General features: G+C 40.2%; 1 protein-coding gene across 2 annotated transcripts in view; it reads right to left on the bottom strand.

The window, feature by feature from the left end:
- LOC129334262 (transducin-like enhancer protein 1) overlaps nucleotides 1-13,044 on the bottom strand; it is an 89,463-nt gene that overhangs the window by 12,535 nt on the left and 63,884 nt on the right. For both annotated transcript variants that reach the window (XM_054986203.1, XM_054986204.1), the window contains exons 13-16: nucleotides 10,364-10,554; nucleotides 8,899-8,975; nucleotides 4,491-4,740; nucleotides 2,508-2,755 (exon numbers count right to left, since the gene is read on the bottom strand). In XM_054986203.1, the coding sequence (XP_054842178.1) occupies nucleotides 2,508-2,755; nucleotides 4,491-4,740; nucleotides 8,899-8,975; nucleotides 10,364-10,554 (766 nt within the window). The remainder of the gene's footprint in view (nucleotides 1-2,507; nucleotides 2,756-4,490; nucleotides 4,741-8,898; nucleotides 8,976-10,363; nucleotides 10,555-13,044) is intronic.

Here is a 13,044-nt window from a genome sequence, read left to right as displayed (position 1 = left end):
GTTCTACCTGTCTACTCAAGTCTTGCTGCAAATGTGCCTCAAATAGCCAGTCATCTAAGTATGGGTATATGGAGCAGCCAAGGGTACTCAAATGGGCCACGACTACTGCCATACATTTGGTAAATACTCTAGGGGCTTGGGATAGCCCGAAGAGAAGCACTTGGTACTGATACACCTACTTCGTGCAAACAAATCTCAGATATCTCCTGTGGGAGGGATTGATGGAGATATGGAAGTACGCATCTTTTAAGTCAATCACAGCAAACCACAAACCAGTGAGTAACAGTGACATTGCTATGTTCAGTGTAGTCATTCAGAACTTTTGCAATTTAATAGACTTATTAAGTTTCCTCAAGTCTAGTATGGATCTAAACACCCCCCCCCCCCCCATTTTTCTTCTCTACTAGAAAGAAGTTGGAATAGAACCCCGGTTGTCCGTTCTGCACTGGCACCTGCTGGACAGCTCCCTTATCTATAAGTGCTTTCAATTTCTCCAGCAACTCGAGTTGAGGAATCAAACCAGTTTTACCAGGAAGATGCAGACACAGTAAGTAATCAACAGTTTTACCAGGAAGATGCAGACACGGTAAGTAATCAACAGTTTTACCAGGAAGATGCAGACATAAGTAATCAACAGTTTTACCAGGAAGATACAGACACGGTAAGTGATCAACAGTTTTACCAGGAAGATACAGACATGGTAAGTAATCAACAGTTTTACCAGGAAGATGCAGACACGGTAAGTAATCAAATTAAATTTTATATCCAAATTGAATGATATCCAGTACCCACACATCTGAGGTGATCGAGCACCAAATTGTATGATAGGCATGGAGCCTATCACCAAAGGATTTCCCACTGTCCTGGTCTATACAGAACTGTTTCTGACCATGTTGTTGCTCTTTGCCAGTGTGAGGCTGTGAGACATGCCTATGTGATGGCTTCCATTTAAAAAATGCCCCCTGACTAGGCTGACAGGGACAGTTTTGTGGATACGGATATGTTTGATACGGCTGGTAATGGTATTGTCTCCCTCTGTATTATTGCTGCTTAAACTGCAGCTTGCTGGATCCATGTTGAGTCGGTGGGAGGATTCCATATGACCTAGTGATCTGTCAATCCTTTTGCTTCTGTGATTGGTAATCATCTGTCTTTTCAGAAAACAGAGTCTTGCCCTTGAAAGGGAGGTCCTCTACTTTGTTCCTAGTGTCCACAGACAGAGCCATAGACCTCAGCCATGCACGCCTCCTTAAAACTATGGCAGATGTCAAAGTTCTGGTCACAGCGTCCACCATGTTCCTGCCTGCATTGATCTGAGGTCTAGCAAGACACAATGCTTTTTCCCTGATGATCCCTGCCAGAGGTCTCTGGTCCTCTGGTAGCTTTTCATGAAAGGTGGCCACCTTGCCCCATAGGAAAATCTGGTACACTCCCATCATGGCGGCATAATTGGCGATTTTGATGCCTAATGTCACCAAGGTGTAGATCTTCCTGCCAATAGCATCCAGCTTCCTACCCTCCTTGTCTGAGGGTGCAGCATGTGTCCCCTGTTGTTGTTTTGACTGCATCTCCTCCATTACTAAAGATGAAGGAGGAGGATGCATTGAAAGAAAAGAGCAGGATTCATCCTTAGTCTTGTTTAGAGATTCTGCCTTCTTAGTTGTAGGCATGTTGGAGGCTGGTGTCTTGCACAATTAGGTCATCATTTTGACAAATCCTTCGATAATGGGGAAGGTCACACTAGAAGTAACCCCTGAATAGAGGTGCTGGAGTATCTTGTCCTTAGGTTTGGGATTAGTTGATGCAATGTTAATTTCCAGCGCCTTAGCCATTCTCATTAGCTGCTCTGAGTAAGAGCGGAAGTCATCAGTGGGTGAAACTCCACCAGTCTCACTTAAGGTCTCATTTGAAGAAGGGTCAGAAGGTTCACTAGGGCTATCCTCCCTCTCACATATGTCAGCCTCTGGTTCCTGGAGCTGAAATGCCACTGAGGACCCTTAGATAGAATGCGGCTGTCTCACCATTTCTGGGAGGGATTTAGTAGAGAAGAGCGATTCTGTGTGAAAAAGTTTGCCTACATCCATTCCATAGTGCGTTGGTATTCGCCGGTGGTACCATGGAGAGAACCCACGTGAGCAGCATCACTCTGAGTGAGTAGAATGAGAGCTCCTTCTGGATTCTTGGTCCCTCAGTATTTCCCCTTCTTCCTCGGATGATAGAGGTGACAGGGATCTGAATCTAGCAGACAGGGTCCTTGGTGTCTCCAGAGTTTCGGTGGGAAAACAGCCGTGCCTACACTCTGGGAGGCATCATGCACTCTCTAGTGACTTTTAAGCTACAAAAAGTCTCTGATTGGCAGGCCTGCACATGCACAGTTCCATGTGAGACTGCACTAGAAGACCAACAATGAAGCAACTGTTCATATAGGCTCTCCAACATTAATCATATGACAATATAATTCCACACAGCAAATTCATAAAGAACTTGGCAGAACAGACCAAACTAACCTGACTAGAGTCTGGTTGTGGAGATCCCACACGGCAATGTTCCCATCACTGCAGCAGGAGAAGCAAACCTTGGAGTCAGGGCTGATTGCTAGAGCATAGCATGCAGGAGCAGAGGACGTCAGTTCCGCTTTGATACGTGGAGTTGGCGCTGCCAGGTCCCAAATGGATAACGTGCTGGCTTCCCCACCGACAATCAGGGTGCATCCATCAGGGAGCAATTTGCAAGATCGAATGTAGTTATCTCTGTTCTGTAGAAATGCAAACCACCATAATTACACTAATATATTCTTTGTAATAATGGCCAACAGCATGTTTCATGTGGTATCCCTATTTTAAACACACAGACTCTTCTGAGTGGTAAAGAAGAAAAGTCACCGGCAATTCCTGTCTCCTACTGTTCACTGCCATGCAGTGTCCATACCTAAAGAAATTAAAGTCAAGTTCTGCCTTTGAAGTATGGCACTCTACTTCGTGTTCAGGATAATGGATGGTAGTTCCTTCCATCTTATTCACAAATAAGTTCAACAAAGAGAGGCAGAGCCATGACAAGTTGGCTTTTTGTACAAGGGGCAATGTGTGGCTACTGCAGCCAACTCTACATGAATCATTTTGACTAAGCCACTAGGCGTTCATTGGTCAGGAGAGACTCTCTTTAGACTTTAATTATTAATCTCTCAAGTTTCACATGGAGAATAATATTTACTGAAAAAATAAGGCAAAAAAGACATGGGAAGCATTCCAGGCCTCAGCTATTACAGACTTTAGTTCATAAATGCACTAGTTGTCAAAATTCTCATTTTTAATAAGAACATTAGAGTGGTAAAAATTCTGTAGCAGCCAAGAGGATAAAACCAATAACAAATCATGCAGAGCTAGAAAGGGAAAAAGCATTTTGTGTGTGTTTTTCTCGGTGTTATACTTTCCCCTTACTATATCAGAGAAGGATTTTGTTATTCAAGGAGATTTGTCCTGACCTCATGGGCCGCAACAAACAGCAGTACATCCTGAAGTTAAAAAACTTGGACCACTGTGCCAGAAATGCATAATTCATACATGTATATTCAGCAAAGATATTTGATATCTAGTAACGGGGTGTCAGGAGAAAAAGCCATAGTAACATATTCAGTATATGGCTTGGCATAACACTCCATTAAATATAAGGATTGTTTTTATATGGCTTTAGTACTTTTACAGCAACTTTTACATCTCTGCCATCTTTATCTCCCAAACTTAAAAATCACTTATTTCAAGAGGGTGTTAGCCAAATCTCCTTGTAGTAATGATTTGCAGGAAGAGCGACTGTATCATGATGAAAGTTCCTGAACTGTTTACAGGTCAGTTGAATTTCTTACTAAGCCCATATCTGTTAAGGGGGTATGGTAGCATATTTAATACCCTGTACATATTTTAACCTCACAACATCCCTGTGAGGAAGTTTAGGCTGAAAGTATATGTTTAGCCTGCAGTCACCCAACGAGTTTCATGGCAGAGTGAGAATCTGAAGCCAGCTGTCCCCACTCCTAGTCCACTATACCACAGTGGTTCTCTGAACCATGCTTACTCAAGTCCGTTGCTTCCTGTTAGTCAATTTTCCATTACATCTGAAATGTCCAAATTTTAATGACAGGCAATTCACTGCCTATTGCCATGACTATCATGATTTTATGATAAAAGTCAGATTTTTAAGCAACATCCTATGTTTGGCAAAAATTCTACTTGTGTTACAAATGTGGACAAGTTGAAGGGGTTAGAGTAACCATCAGAATTTTTTCTCACAAAACCAAAAAGAAGCAAATGGAGTCTTATAAAATTTTACGATATATAAGAGCAGAAACTCAGTCCATCTGCCATTGCATTTTAATAGAAATGTTGTTTGTCTTTACAGTGCCCCTGGACTTCTGTTTTATAATAGAATCTTGACCAAGTTTCTCTACTGGATACCCAAGGAAAATCTCATAATGCAGTAGGGACATGTTCACCTACCAGACAGTCCAGCTGAGAAACAGGACTCTTGTTGCCAGGTTGGCTTATATCCCAGACTTTGACGCATCCCTTCCCGCCAGTATATACATGTCTTGTTGGGTTGCTGATAGTAACTGCACACACTACTTCTCCATGATTCAAGGTGTTGATCTGGCGAGCATGGCGAGGTATTCCTGGCCCAATAAGTGCATCAGGAGGGAAAGGAACTGGTTGCATCTGACCATCTGCAGTGACGTGAAAGGAGTAAGCCCTGTTTGGGATATAAAAGAAATGTACAGGTCAAGTTCTTCAGCTCCTAAATCATAACTGTGGTCTAATTCATACACTGGATTAGACATGTGGGGTTTCAGCTGAGAAGGGTTTCTGCTCATGGAGTATGACATTCTTGTCTACTGCTGCACTCCCAAAATCCCACCAATGCGTTCTTGGAGGGGAACCTTGTTTTCCTGCAGCATCCTTTTGGGGAGAGACATTTTTGGGATGCAGAAAGAACTGGGAAGCAAAAAAGTTGCTCCATGGGATCCAAGCAGTTATGAGCAGCAGTACAGAAATGCCACTGAGTGGCCACTCCCATCTAAAGAAAGCTAATAATCTGTTCAGGGATGGAGACATAGCCAATTATCACAGCAGTGCCATCAGCCTTCAGGCCTGAATGGAAGATTCTGGCGAAGTAAACATGCCACCAGTTCCACTCAAGTGATTCATTTCCTTCAAATGTGACTGCTAATGTATAAACTGACTCTTTTTAAAAGAAAATAAATCAATACATGAAAATGTTAATGACAAGAGCAGTGACATACTACAGTATAAAATACTTTACAAAGGATATTGTGGAATTGGGAAAGTTATATGACAAGGGCATTTAAATAACTTCTATATTCCACAAATTTATATTCTCACCAGGCCCCAGTGTCTAAAGGCTAAACTTCGTATTGTTGGAGAAATACAAACGCAAAGTGGACGATGGCCATTAAGGTCCTGTGAACACAAGCTAGAGAGAGTCAAAGTGCTGGGAACAGCCAAAGAATCTCTCAACTGGAGAAAACTAGATTAATAAAACTAATAAAACATACAGGTGGATGTAATTCTGATGCCATCGTATTTGAATTCATGTACATTTTTATTTTTTAATTTACAATTGCCAGTGACTGCTACATACAACTGAATACGCACAACTGTGTTTATCTGGAGATAAGGTCCCATAATCTGCCAGTAAGTATTTGGCTGTTCCTTTTAATCAATTCTTAAAGAGGAATTTGGGTCACTAATGGTACAGCACTCACTTTCCCCTGTTCCAAGCACTTGCCTTTCCAGTTATTCACATCTGATGCCAAAATGTGCTGATTTGATTCACAGTCATTTGATTCATAGTCCCAAAGACATCCACACAGGAATTTAAAAAATAAATGGAAACAGAGAATCAAATACAGCACTTTCCCCTGTCCCCTTCCATTCTGTTTTTTCACTTACTACCTCTCTTATTTGTGAGATTATCTCTGTAGGATTAAAACACTGATTCTTTAATTTAGTTAATTAGTCTATCCTTCGTTTTTAACAGAAGAAAACATAGCCAGATAACCACTAGTCTGGACACACAAAGTTAGTTAGCTTTCCTATCAACAACAATGGCTTGGAGCAATTTAATTAGTTGATATGTGTTCCTTATGGCTTTTTACATCCTTTGAAAAACCAAAATGGCCATATGCCACTTTGATCATACAAATGTAATTGCTAGAATGTTGAATTCTCTCCACCACACTGAAGTCAGAATTATCAGAAAGTTACACTGCCACATGCTATTGCTAGACAGAGATAAAATCATGTAGGTTTTAGAAATCTTTGGTTTGGAAGAGAAAAGACAATTGCGTTGATGTGCCAAAGCAGTGCAAATTCTCCTGCAAACAATTCCTCACCCCAATACCAATTTGAAGAATTTAAATTTGAAATGTGTTATTTAGAATATTTGTATAAACCACTTTTCTCCCAATATTCAGAATCCCAAGGTAGATGACAAAAAATACATACAAACATACAAAAAACCAAAAATTATTAAAACACAATTAAAATCAGATAATTAAAACAGTTGACCAAATTCAAGTTCAAGCTGCCCCATAAACTCTTTGAATAATTATATCTTAGAGCTACACCAATAGGCAACATCCTCAACCCTTCTGGGAGACCATTCCATAGAAGTGAGGCAGCAATGGAAATGCCCTCAGCCATCACAGAGCATATCCTTTTTAGTAGACCCTGGCCCTTTTCACACTACTTACTTGCTTCCAAAACATCGCGAGATGTAGTGCAAAAACCGTGGAAGATAGTGCTACATATAGTTTTTTGCACTACATCGTGTGATGTTTTGGATGCAAGTAAGTAGTGTGAAAAGGGCCCTTGTAGTAAGGAGGAGTGCCAAAGGTTCCATAAACTGGATTACCTGAAAGGATACAAAAGGTACTCTACATTAACAGCTTGAGCTATGTATTAAAACAATATACGAAGTTGCAAGAACCACAGAGTTCTTGCTCCTTAAATATGCATAGGACTGTAGCCCAAGTGTGTCAAACATACATAAAAGACTATATAAACAAACTACAAACAGTCATTTTACTCAGGTTTGATGCAGTAATTTTACAGCTGCTTGGGGCACTGATAATATGTACAACTAGAGAAAGCATAATTCTCATTCAACTAATATCTGAGCATATCATTAATGTTGAAAGTCACTTTTAGATTTTTAAATACAAGAAGCCTAAAGGATTAATAACAAGGGTTATTAAAAATAGTTGTGGACCTTGGATTCTGTTACCATGTTATTTTGTGGTGGTGAAGCAACAGGAAACAGCAGAATGGAAAACAAGTTTGTATTCCTAAGAGGTTGATTAATTAAAAAATGCTGCAACTACTTTTATTCTAATTGTTGTGAACTTATTCAGAAATAACTAGTATTTATTGTTACACACGCAACACATTCCAAGAGCTGCTGTAAATAAGAGATAATGTAACACTAGTCAACTGAGACATGAAAATATTCTGGGAAGGGAAGGGAAATCTCCTCCTTACTAAGAAAAGGATACACAGCTTGGATGCTGCATCCCATTTACAAAATAAATTCAATGTGACATCTCGATTTGTGTGCCTGAAAGAAACTAGCTTTCAAACTGAAGCCGAAAACTCTCCTGCTGTCAATATGAATCTGCAGCAGACGGCACATTATCTGTACTCCCACACCAGAAATTTTCAATAGACTTATCTATCACAGATAAGGATATGCCATCAGAAAGTTGCTATGGGTAACTGAAGGCATCCCGCTGCCTTGGGGTGATCAGGCATAGCGTCAGTCTAGTTTCAAAGGCAAATAATGAAAGGAGATCAGCTCAGCACCTAGGATTCTCAAAGTTTATCTTGTCTATTTATATAGTACACACAGGCTAAAATGGAAGGAGCTTCCAGCTAAGGGGAGGGATGAAGTAGAAGAAGAGAACTCCAGGTAGGCTGGAGGAAGATGGTTTATAAAGTAAAATTTAAGCAACCAGGGCTGGGGAACAGTATCCATGGGACATGTAAATGCACCGTGCAAGTGCAGAAATTGATCTTAGATGTGGTTTTCTATGCCTTGGTTTTCATTCTAGCCCTTTATACCAGAAGGATGGGCTTGAAAAAATGTCAGTAACGTCCAATATAATCTCATAAGTCAGATGGGAAGCTGAGCAGGCCTTCTATGGCTAGGATTTCAGGAACATCACAATTCCCCCCTTCCCTAAGACTGGAAGAAGCAGAATTATGCAATGAATCAATCTGAGTTTTATAACACTATAAAAGAAATAAGCAATAAACTACAGCAGGCTACCCACAGTTGCTGTTTACAGGTAGACCTGGAACTAATATGAGTTGCCTCCTGGTACAATAGAAAATGCATATGGAGTCAACAACAGTATTGTGCCCAAGCTCACTTATGATTTCAGTATTGTGCCCAAGCTCACTTATGATTTCTAAAAACAAACCAGCTTCAGGTCACGCTAAAACCAGAAGGAGTGATTTCTCCTACTATTTCCACTAGAGATGTTTCTTCCATCAGAGTTCTATTTTCTACCCTCCTCACACTTCTCATGAGGGAAGATAGGAACAGTTCTTGGGCTAAATAGGAAAAGTGAGATAGAAGTACTTTAAATAAAAAAAAATCTTACTAATAGGAACTAATGGTATGCATTACTAATAACAGCAGAATGAAAATGCTGTGCTTCCATAGTGGTGAAGTTATTTAAAACTCAGCACCTAATCAGCAGAAAACTGTCACATCTCTGGAAAAACTCAACATACCATTACCTCTGGATTTCTCAATTGATGACATAAGATAAACAAATGTGCTCTGGCTAATTCAAACTTAACAGCAATATCAGAAGTTACTTACGGTTTTCCTCCAGGGATTCCAGCCAGATTTGGAGGGATTCCAGGTACTCTCATATGAGGAGGAGGGTCAAATCCAACCTGAAAATGAACAGAAGGGGACATCTTAAATCTCACAATTCAGGAAGAAGCCTCACCCTTTTCAGCTCCCCTCACTGGCCATATTAATAAACATACAAAATACTATTTAAGAATCAATTAAAGATGTGATGTTGCCTCTAAACCATATATTTATTTTATATAATACAAAATGATTACAGTTAACAATAAATCTTATTTATTCTTTAGTGTAGATTTAACAGCTTGGTTTAAAAGACAATTAAAATGAACCTGTGGCCTGCTCCCAGGCCATAAGTTCTAATAGAATGTAAGTATTCACTATCCTTTGTGGTAGACCCATCATGATTGCAAGATATAGATACATACAGATATATATGTTATGTTCTACAAGGGGTGCAAGGGCAGAAGGGCACAAAAAGTTCTAGGTTGAATCTCCTACTCAAACCACACAGCAGTCTATAGGCCAGGGAAAAGAGTGACATAAACATGTAAGGAGTTTTCATAGACAATCCACCAGGAACTTCTCCTGGATGAGAAATAAATGAACTGAAATAAATGAACATTATGCCAACTCACTGCAATTTCTATTTGCTTCACTAGGTTGTGCCAACCATTAAAAGTGCTGTTTCCTTCCATTAAAATAAGTTTTTAAAAGAACTAAAAATTTGGAATGGAGCCTCCAAACTTTTTGAGCCTGTGGACATCTTTGGAATTCTGACACAGGATGATAAGAACAATCATAAGACGGCCATCACAGAAGGCAAAGCCAACCACAAAACAGCTGCCACAAGTCCAAGTGAAGAGGACAAGAGGAGAAGTTTTTAAAAATATGCTGGGAAAGAGGGGTGGGTGGAGAATAAAACCAGTACTGTGGTGGAGATCTGCACTATCAGATCTCCCATGGCCGGTCAGGAGCCCTGCTGGACAGGACCACCATCTGGCCCACCATTTTCTAAAAATACTTGGTGTGTTTCAGGAAAGGTATCAGCAAGCACCATGACCTTCATTATAGATCAGAATGTGTATATTGTCCCACAGTTAAAGGGAGCGGGAATCTCTCTAATTCAAATGCAAATAAATAAATAAAAGCTTCCTGTCATACAAGATGAACTTAAGATGCTCACTAAACATATGTACCTAACATCCTCAGGAGAACAAACATAATGCAATGAAACAACATGTTGCTTTCAAACTACTTTCTTAATGTTAAAATAATATAGTATATTTCAGTGAAGCAAAACAAGAACTCAAGAACTGTTTAAATTACACAGAAATCCTTAGGAGGGGTAACTGAAGACTGCCATGGAGCTACGTGCTCCACTAAAGCTTCTTGTACTTCCTGGGAGTCTGACACGCTAAACCAAGAGAGCAGGTTTCTCTTAGTGAACAAGTACACAGTGCAAACCTACCATGGGTGACCGTCCATAGGCAACCACCGCGGCTGCAGCTGCAGCAGCACTCATCTGTGGGGACATGTTGTGTAGACTGGCGTAGGCTGCCCCTGGGCTGGTCAGCTCTCCATTCATGCCAGCATGAGGTACCATTCCAAACGGTGCAGGATACGGTCCTGGCACGGCCAATGGCGTTCTCAAGCCAGCAGCTGGAGTTCAATGAGATAAGGTATGCATGCAAATCACTGGTTTTCTTTGCATCCCTCCACACAAAGCAAAGAGCACACTGTAAATCCAGATGGCCAGTTCTTCCAAAAACCCCAGTTCTTCCGTTCCTTACTATTAGATTAACCAAGAGTCTTGTTTTATACTAGGATTTCTGAAAATAAGCTTCTGAGGCATGGAACGAAAATGATATAGATAAGTATAATTGAAATTAAATAAAAAGAATCCTGCTCCGGCACACGGTTCAGGACGTGTCAAATATTTCCAACCCATGGTTCCAGAGTCTACACGTCCAAAGTTTTTATGGTGATGTTAAAATGAAAAACCATTTGGATGGAAGTCTTACCAGCTTTGAACTATGGGCGGTTCAACAAAAGGGCATAGCAAATGCTTGGACAAAAGTCCTGCTACAAAAATCCATCCTATGTAAAAATAAGACTCAAAAATACAGGAAAAGAATTTAGAAGATAATGAGTGGACTAAGTTATGCTTGATTATACCTTTCAGAACTACTTCCAATAAAAATTAAAGCAGCAACGTATAATGTATAAAATACTGGATTTCTGCTGGTTTTAAATCTTTGCAAATTTGCACCTATATACCCTATTACATTGTGGATTGAACTGTCCTTGAAATATGACTGTATTATCTCACACAGTGTAATCCACTTTAAATCTCAGTGAGAAAGGCAGACTATAAATGACCTAAAGAAATAAAATAAATATATACCAGGTAACACGTAATGCTGGGCAGGGGAGATAGTGGGAAAGCCCTGCTAGGTGGTTAGTAGCAGCTAAAGATGAACTGGCTGAAAGTGTTCTTCCCTGCTCATACTATCGGGCATACCCAGAGGCATTCCTAGCAGGAGAGAATGTGGGGAATACCTTGCTAAGTGGTTGGCAGCAGCTGAACAAGATCTGAATGTACTCATGTACATAAGGCCTTGGCATGCCTTAGGGTTGCCAACCCCAGTCTGTACCATATGTACCATCACCAAATCCTGGAGATTTGGTGATGGTACATGTGGAGGACCCTGACTTGGACAGTCCAGGCTCATCAAATCTCGGAAGCTAAGCAAGGTCAGCCCTAGCGCATAGGAGACCATCAAGGAAGTCCAGGGTCATTCCACAGAGCCAGGCAATGGCCAACATCTGTTTGTCTCTTGCATTGTAAACCCTATGAGGTCACCATAAGTCAGCACTTTAGTCACACACATGTGAATGGAGGAGTTGGGAAGCAATTTCACCTAGAATCTATGATATACCATAAGTTTGCCAACTGAATCTTCCATTTTCTTCAGGGGCACATATCTATATGGTCTGGAGATCCATTGTAATTTCAAGAATGCTCCAGATCCCACTTGGAGGTTGGCAAACCTGGTATGCCCAAGGGCTGGGGTTGCAGCATAGACTGTGCAGAGTATCTGCTAGGAGAGAGAGAACCTTCTTTGGACTCAGAAAGCTTTCCCTGTTGTTTGTTTCCTTGTTTTCCTTCCACTCAAGCCACTTTGGTTCCCCACTGGGGGAAAGGGGGGATATAGATAGCAACATCTCAAAACATATGGGAGATGTGGTCAGTATCCTCAAACATATGGGAGACCGGGCGAACATATTTCTTCTAAACATTTCTTCTCTATCTCAGTGTCCAAAGGTGTCAGTGTCCAAAGGTGAAAAGGTGTAACAATAGCATAATTATAGTGCCATCCTAAGTAAATCTACTCAGAATCCTACTTAGGTCTATTTGACGGGGCCAATCCCAGGATATTACTTAGGACTGCATTGTTAGCCCCAAAGGAAAAACAACTTTTAAAAATACAGTATCCCAACTACAATATCTTAGGGCATATTAAAAAAATCGCTATGTTCCCAAGAGTCTCATTGAATACATTCTTCCTTTAAGCTGCAATAATGTGCTTTTTTTGAAAAGCTATAAGCATTAGGTATGATGTAGTGTGAGAAATTTTAACAGGTGATAAAATAAAAACACAAATTAAATCCATACAAAGTTCCTTTTATATAGAACAATGGATTCCTTTTTATCATCTGTTGGCACAAATAAGCTATTTGGCATATCTGTTTTAGGTGGGTAGCTGTATTGGTCTGAGGTAGAACAGAAGGATTTGACTCTACATTAAAGACCAACAAGATTTTGGAGCTCTGACTGTTGGAAGCTCATACCCTGGAAATCTTGTTGCTCTCTAAGGTGCCACTGGACTCAAATCCTGGCCCATCTCTGTTAGTGTGTGCACATATATATAATTTTTTAATTAGCCTTCATACAATAATATTTAAAATGCTACATTTCAGCTAATTTTTGCTACGTGATCAACGTGTTATAATTCTGCTTCTCTTGTTACATTTTATAAGATCATGTGTGTGACTGAGGGATGTGTTATTTGTCAGCCTGTACTGAAGAATGTTTTGAAAAGTTTAAAATAAAAATATTTTTAAAAATACAGGCGATGTCCTAGAGTA

The sequence above is a fragment of the Eublepharis macularius genome, chromosome 8 (genome assembly GCF_028583425.1).
Source record: "Eublepharis macularius isolate TG4126 chromosome 8, MPM_Emac_v1.0, whole genome shotgun sequence".
Lineage (NCBI taxonomy): Eukaryota > Metazoa > Chordata > Lepidosauria > Squamata > Eublepharidae > Eublepharis > Eublepharis macularius.
The sequence above is the reverse complement of the archived record's forward strand: the minus strand, read 5'-3'. Positions and strand labels throughout refer to the sequence as shown.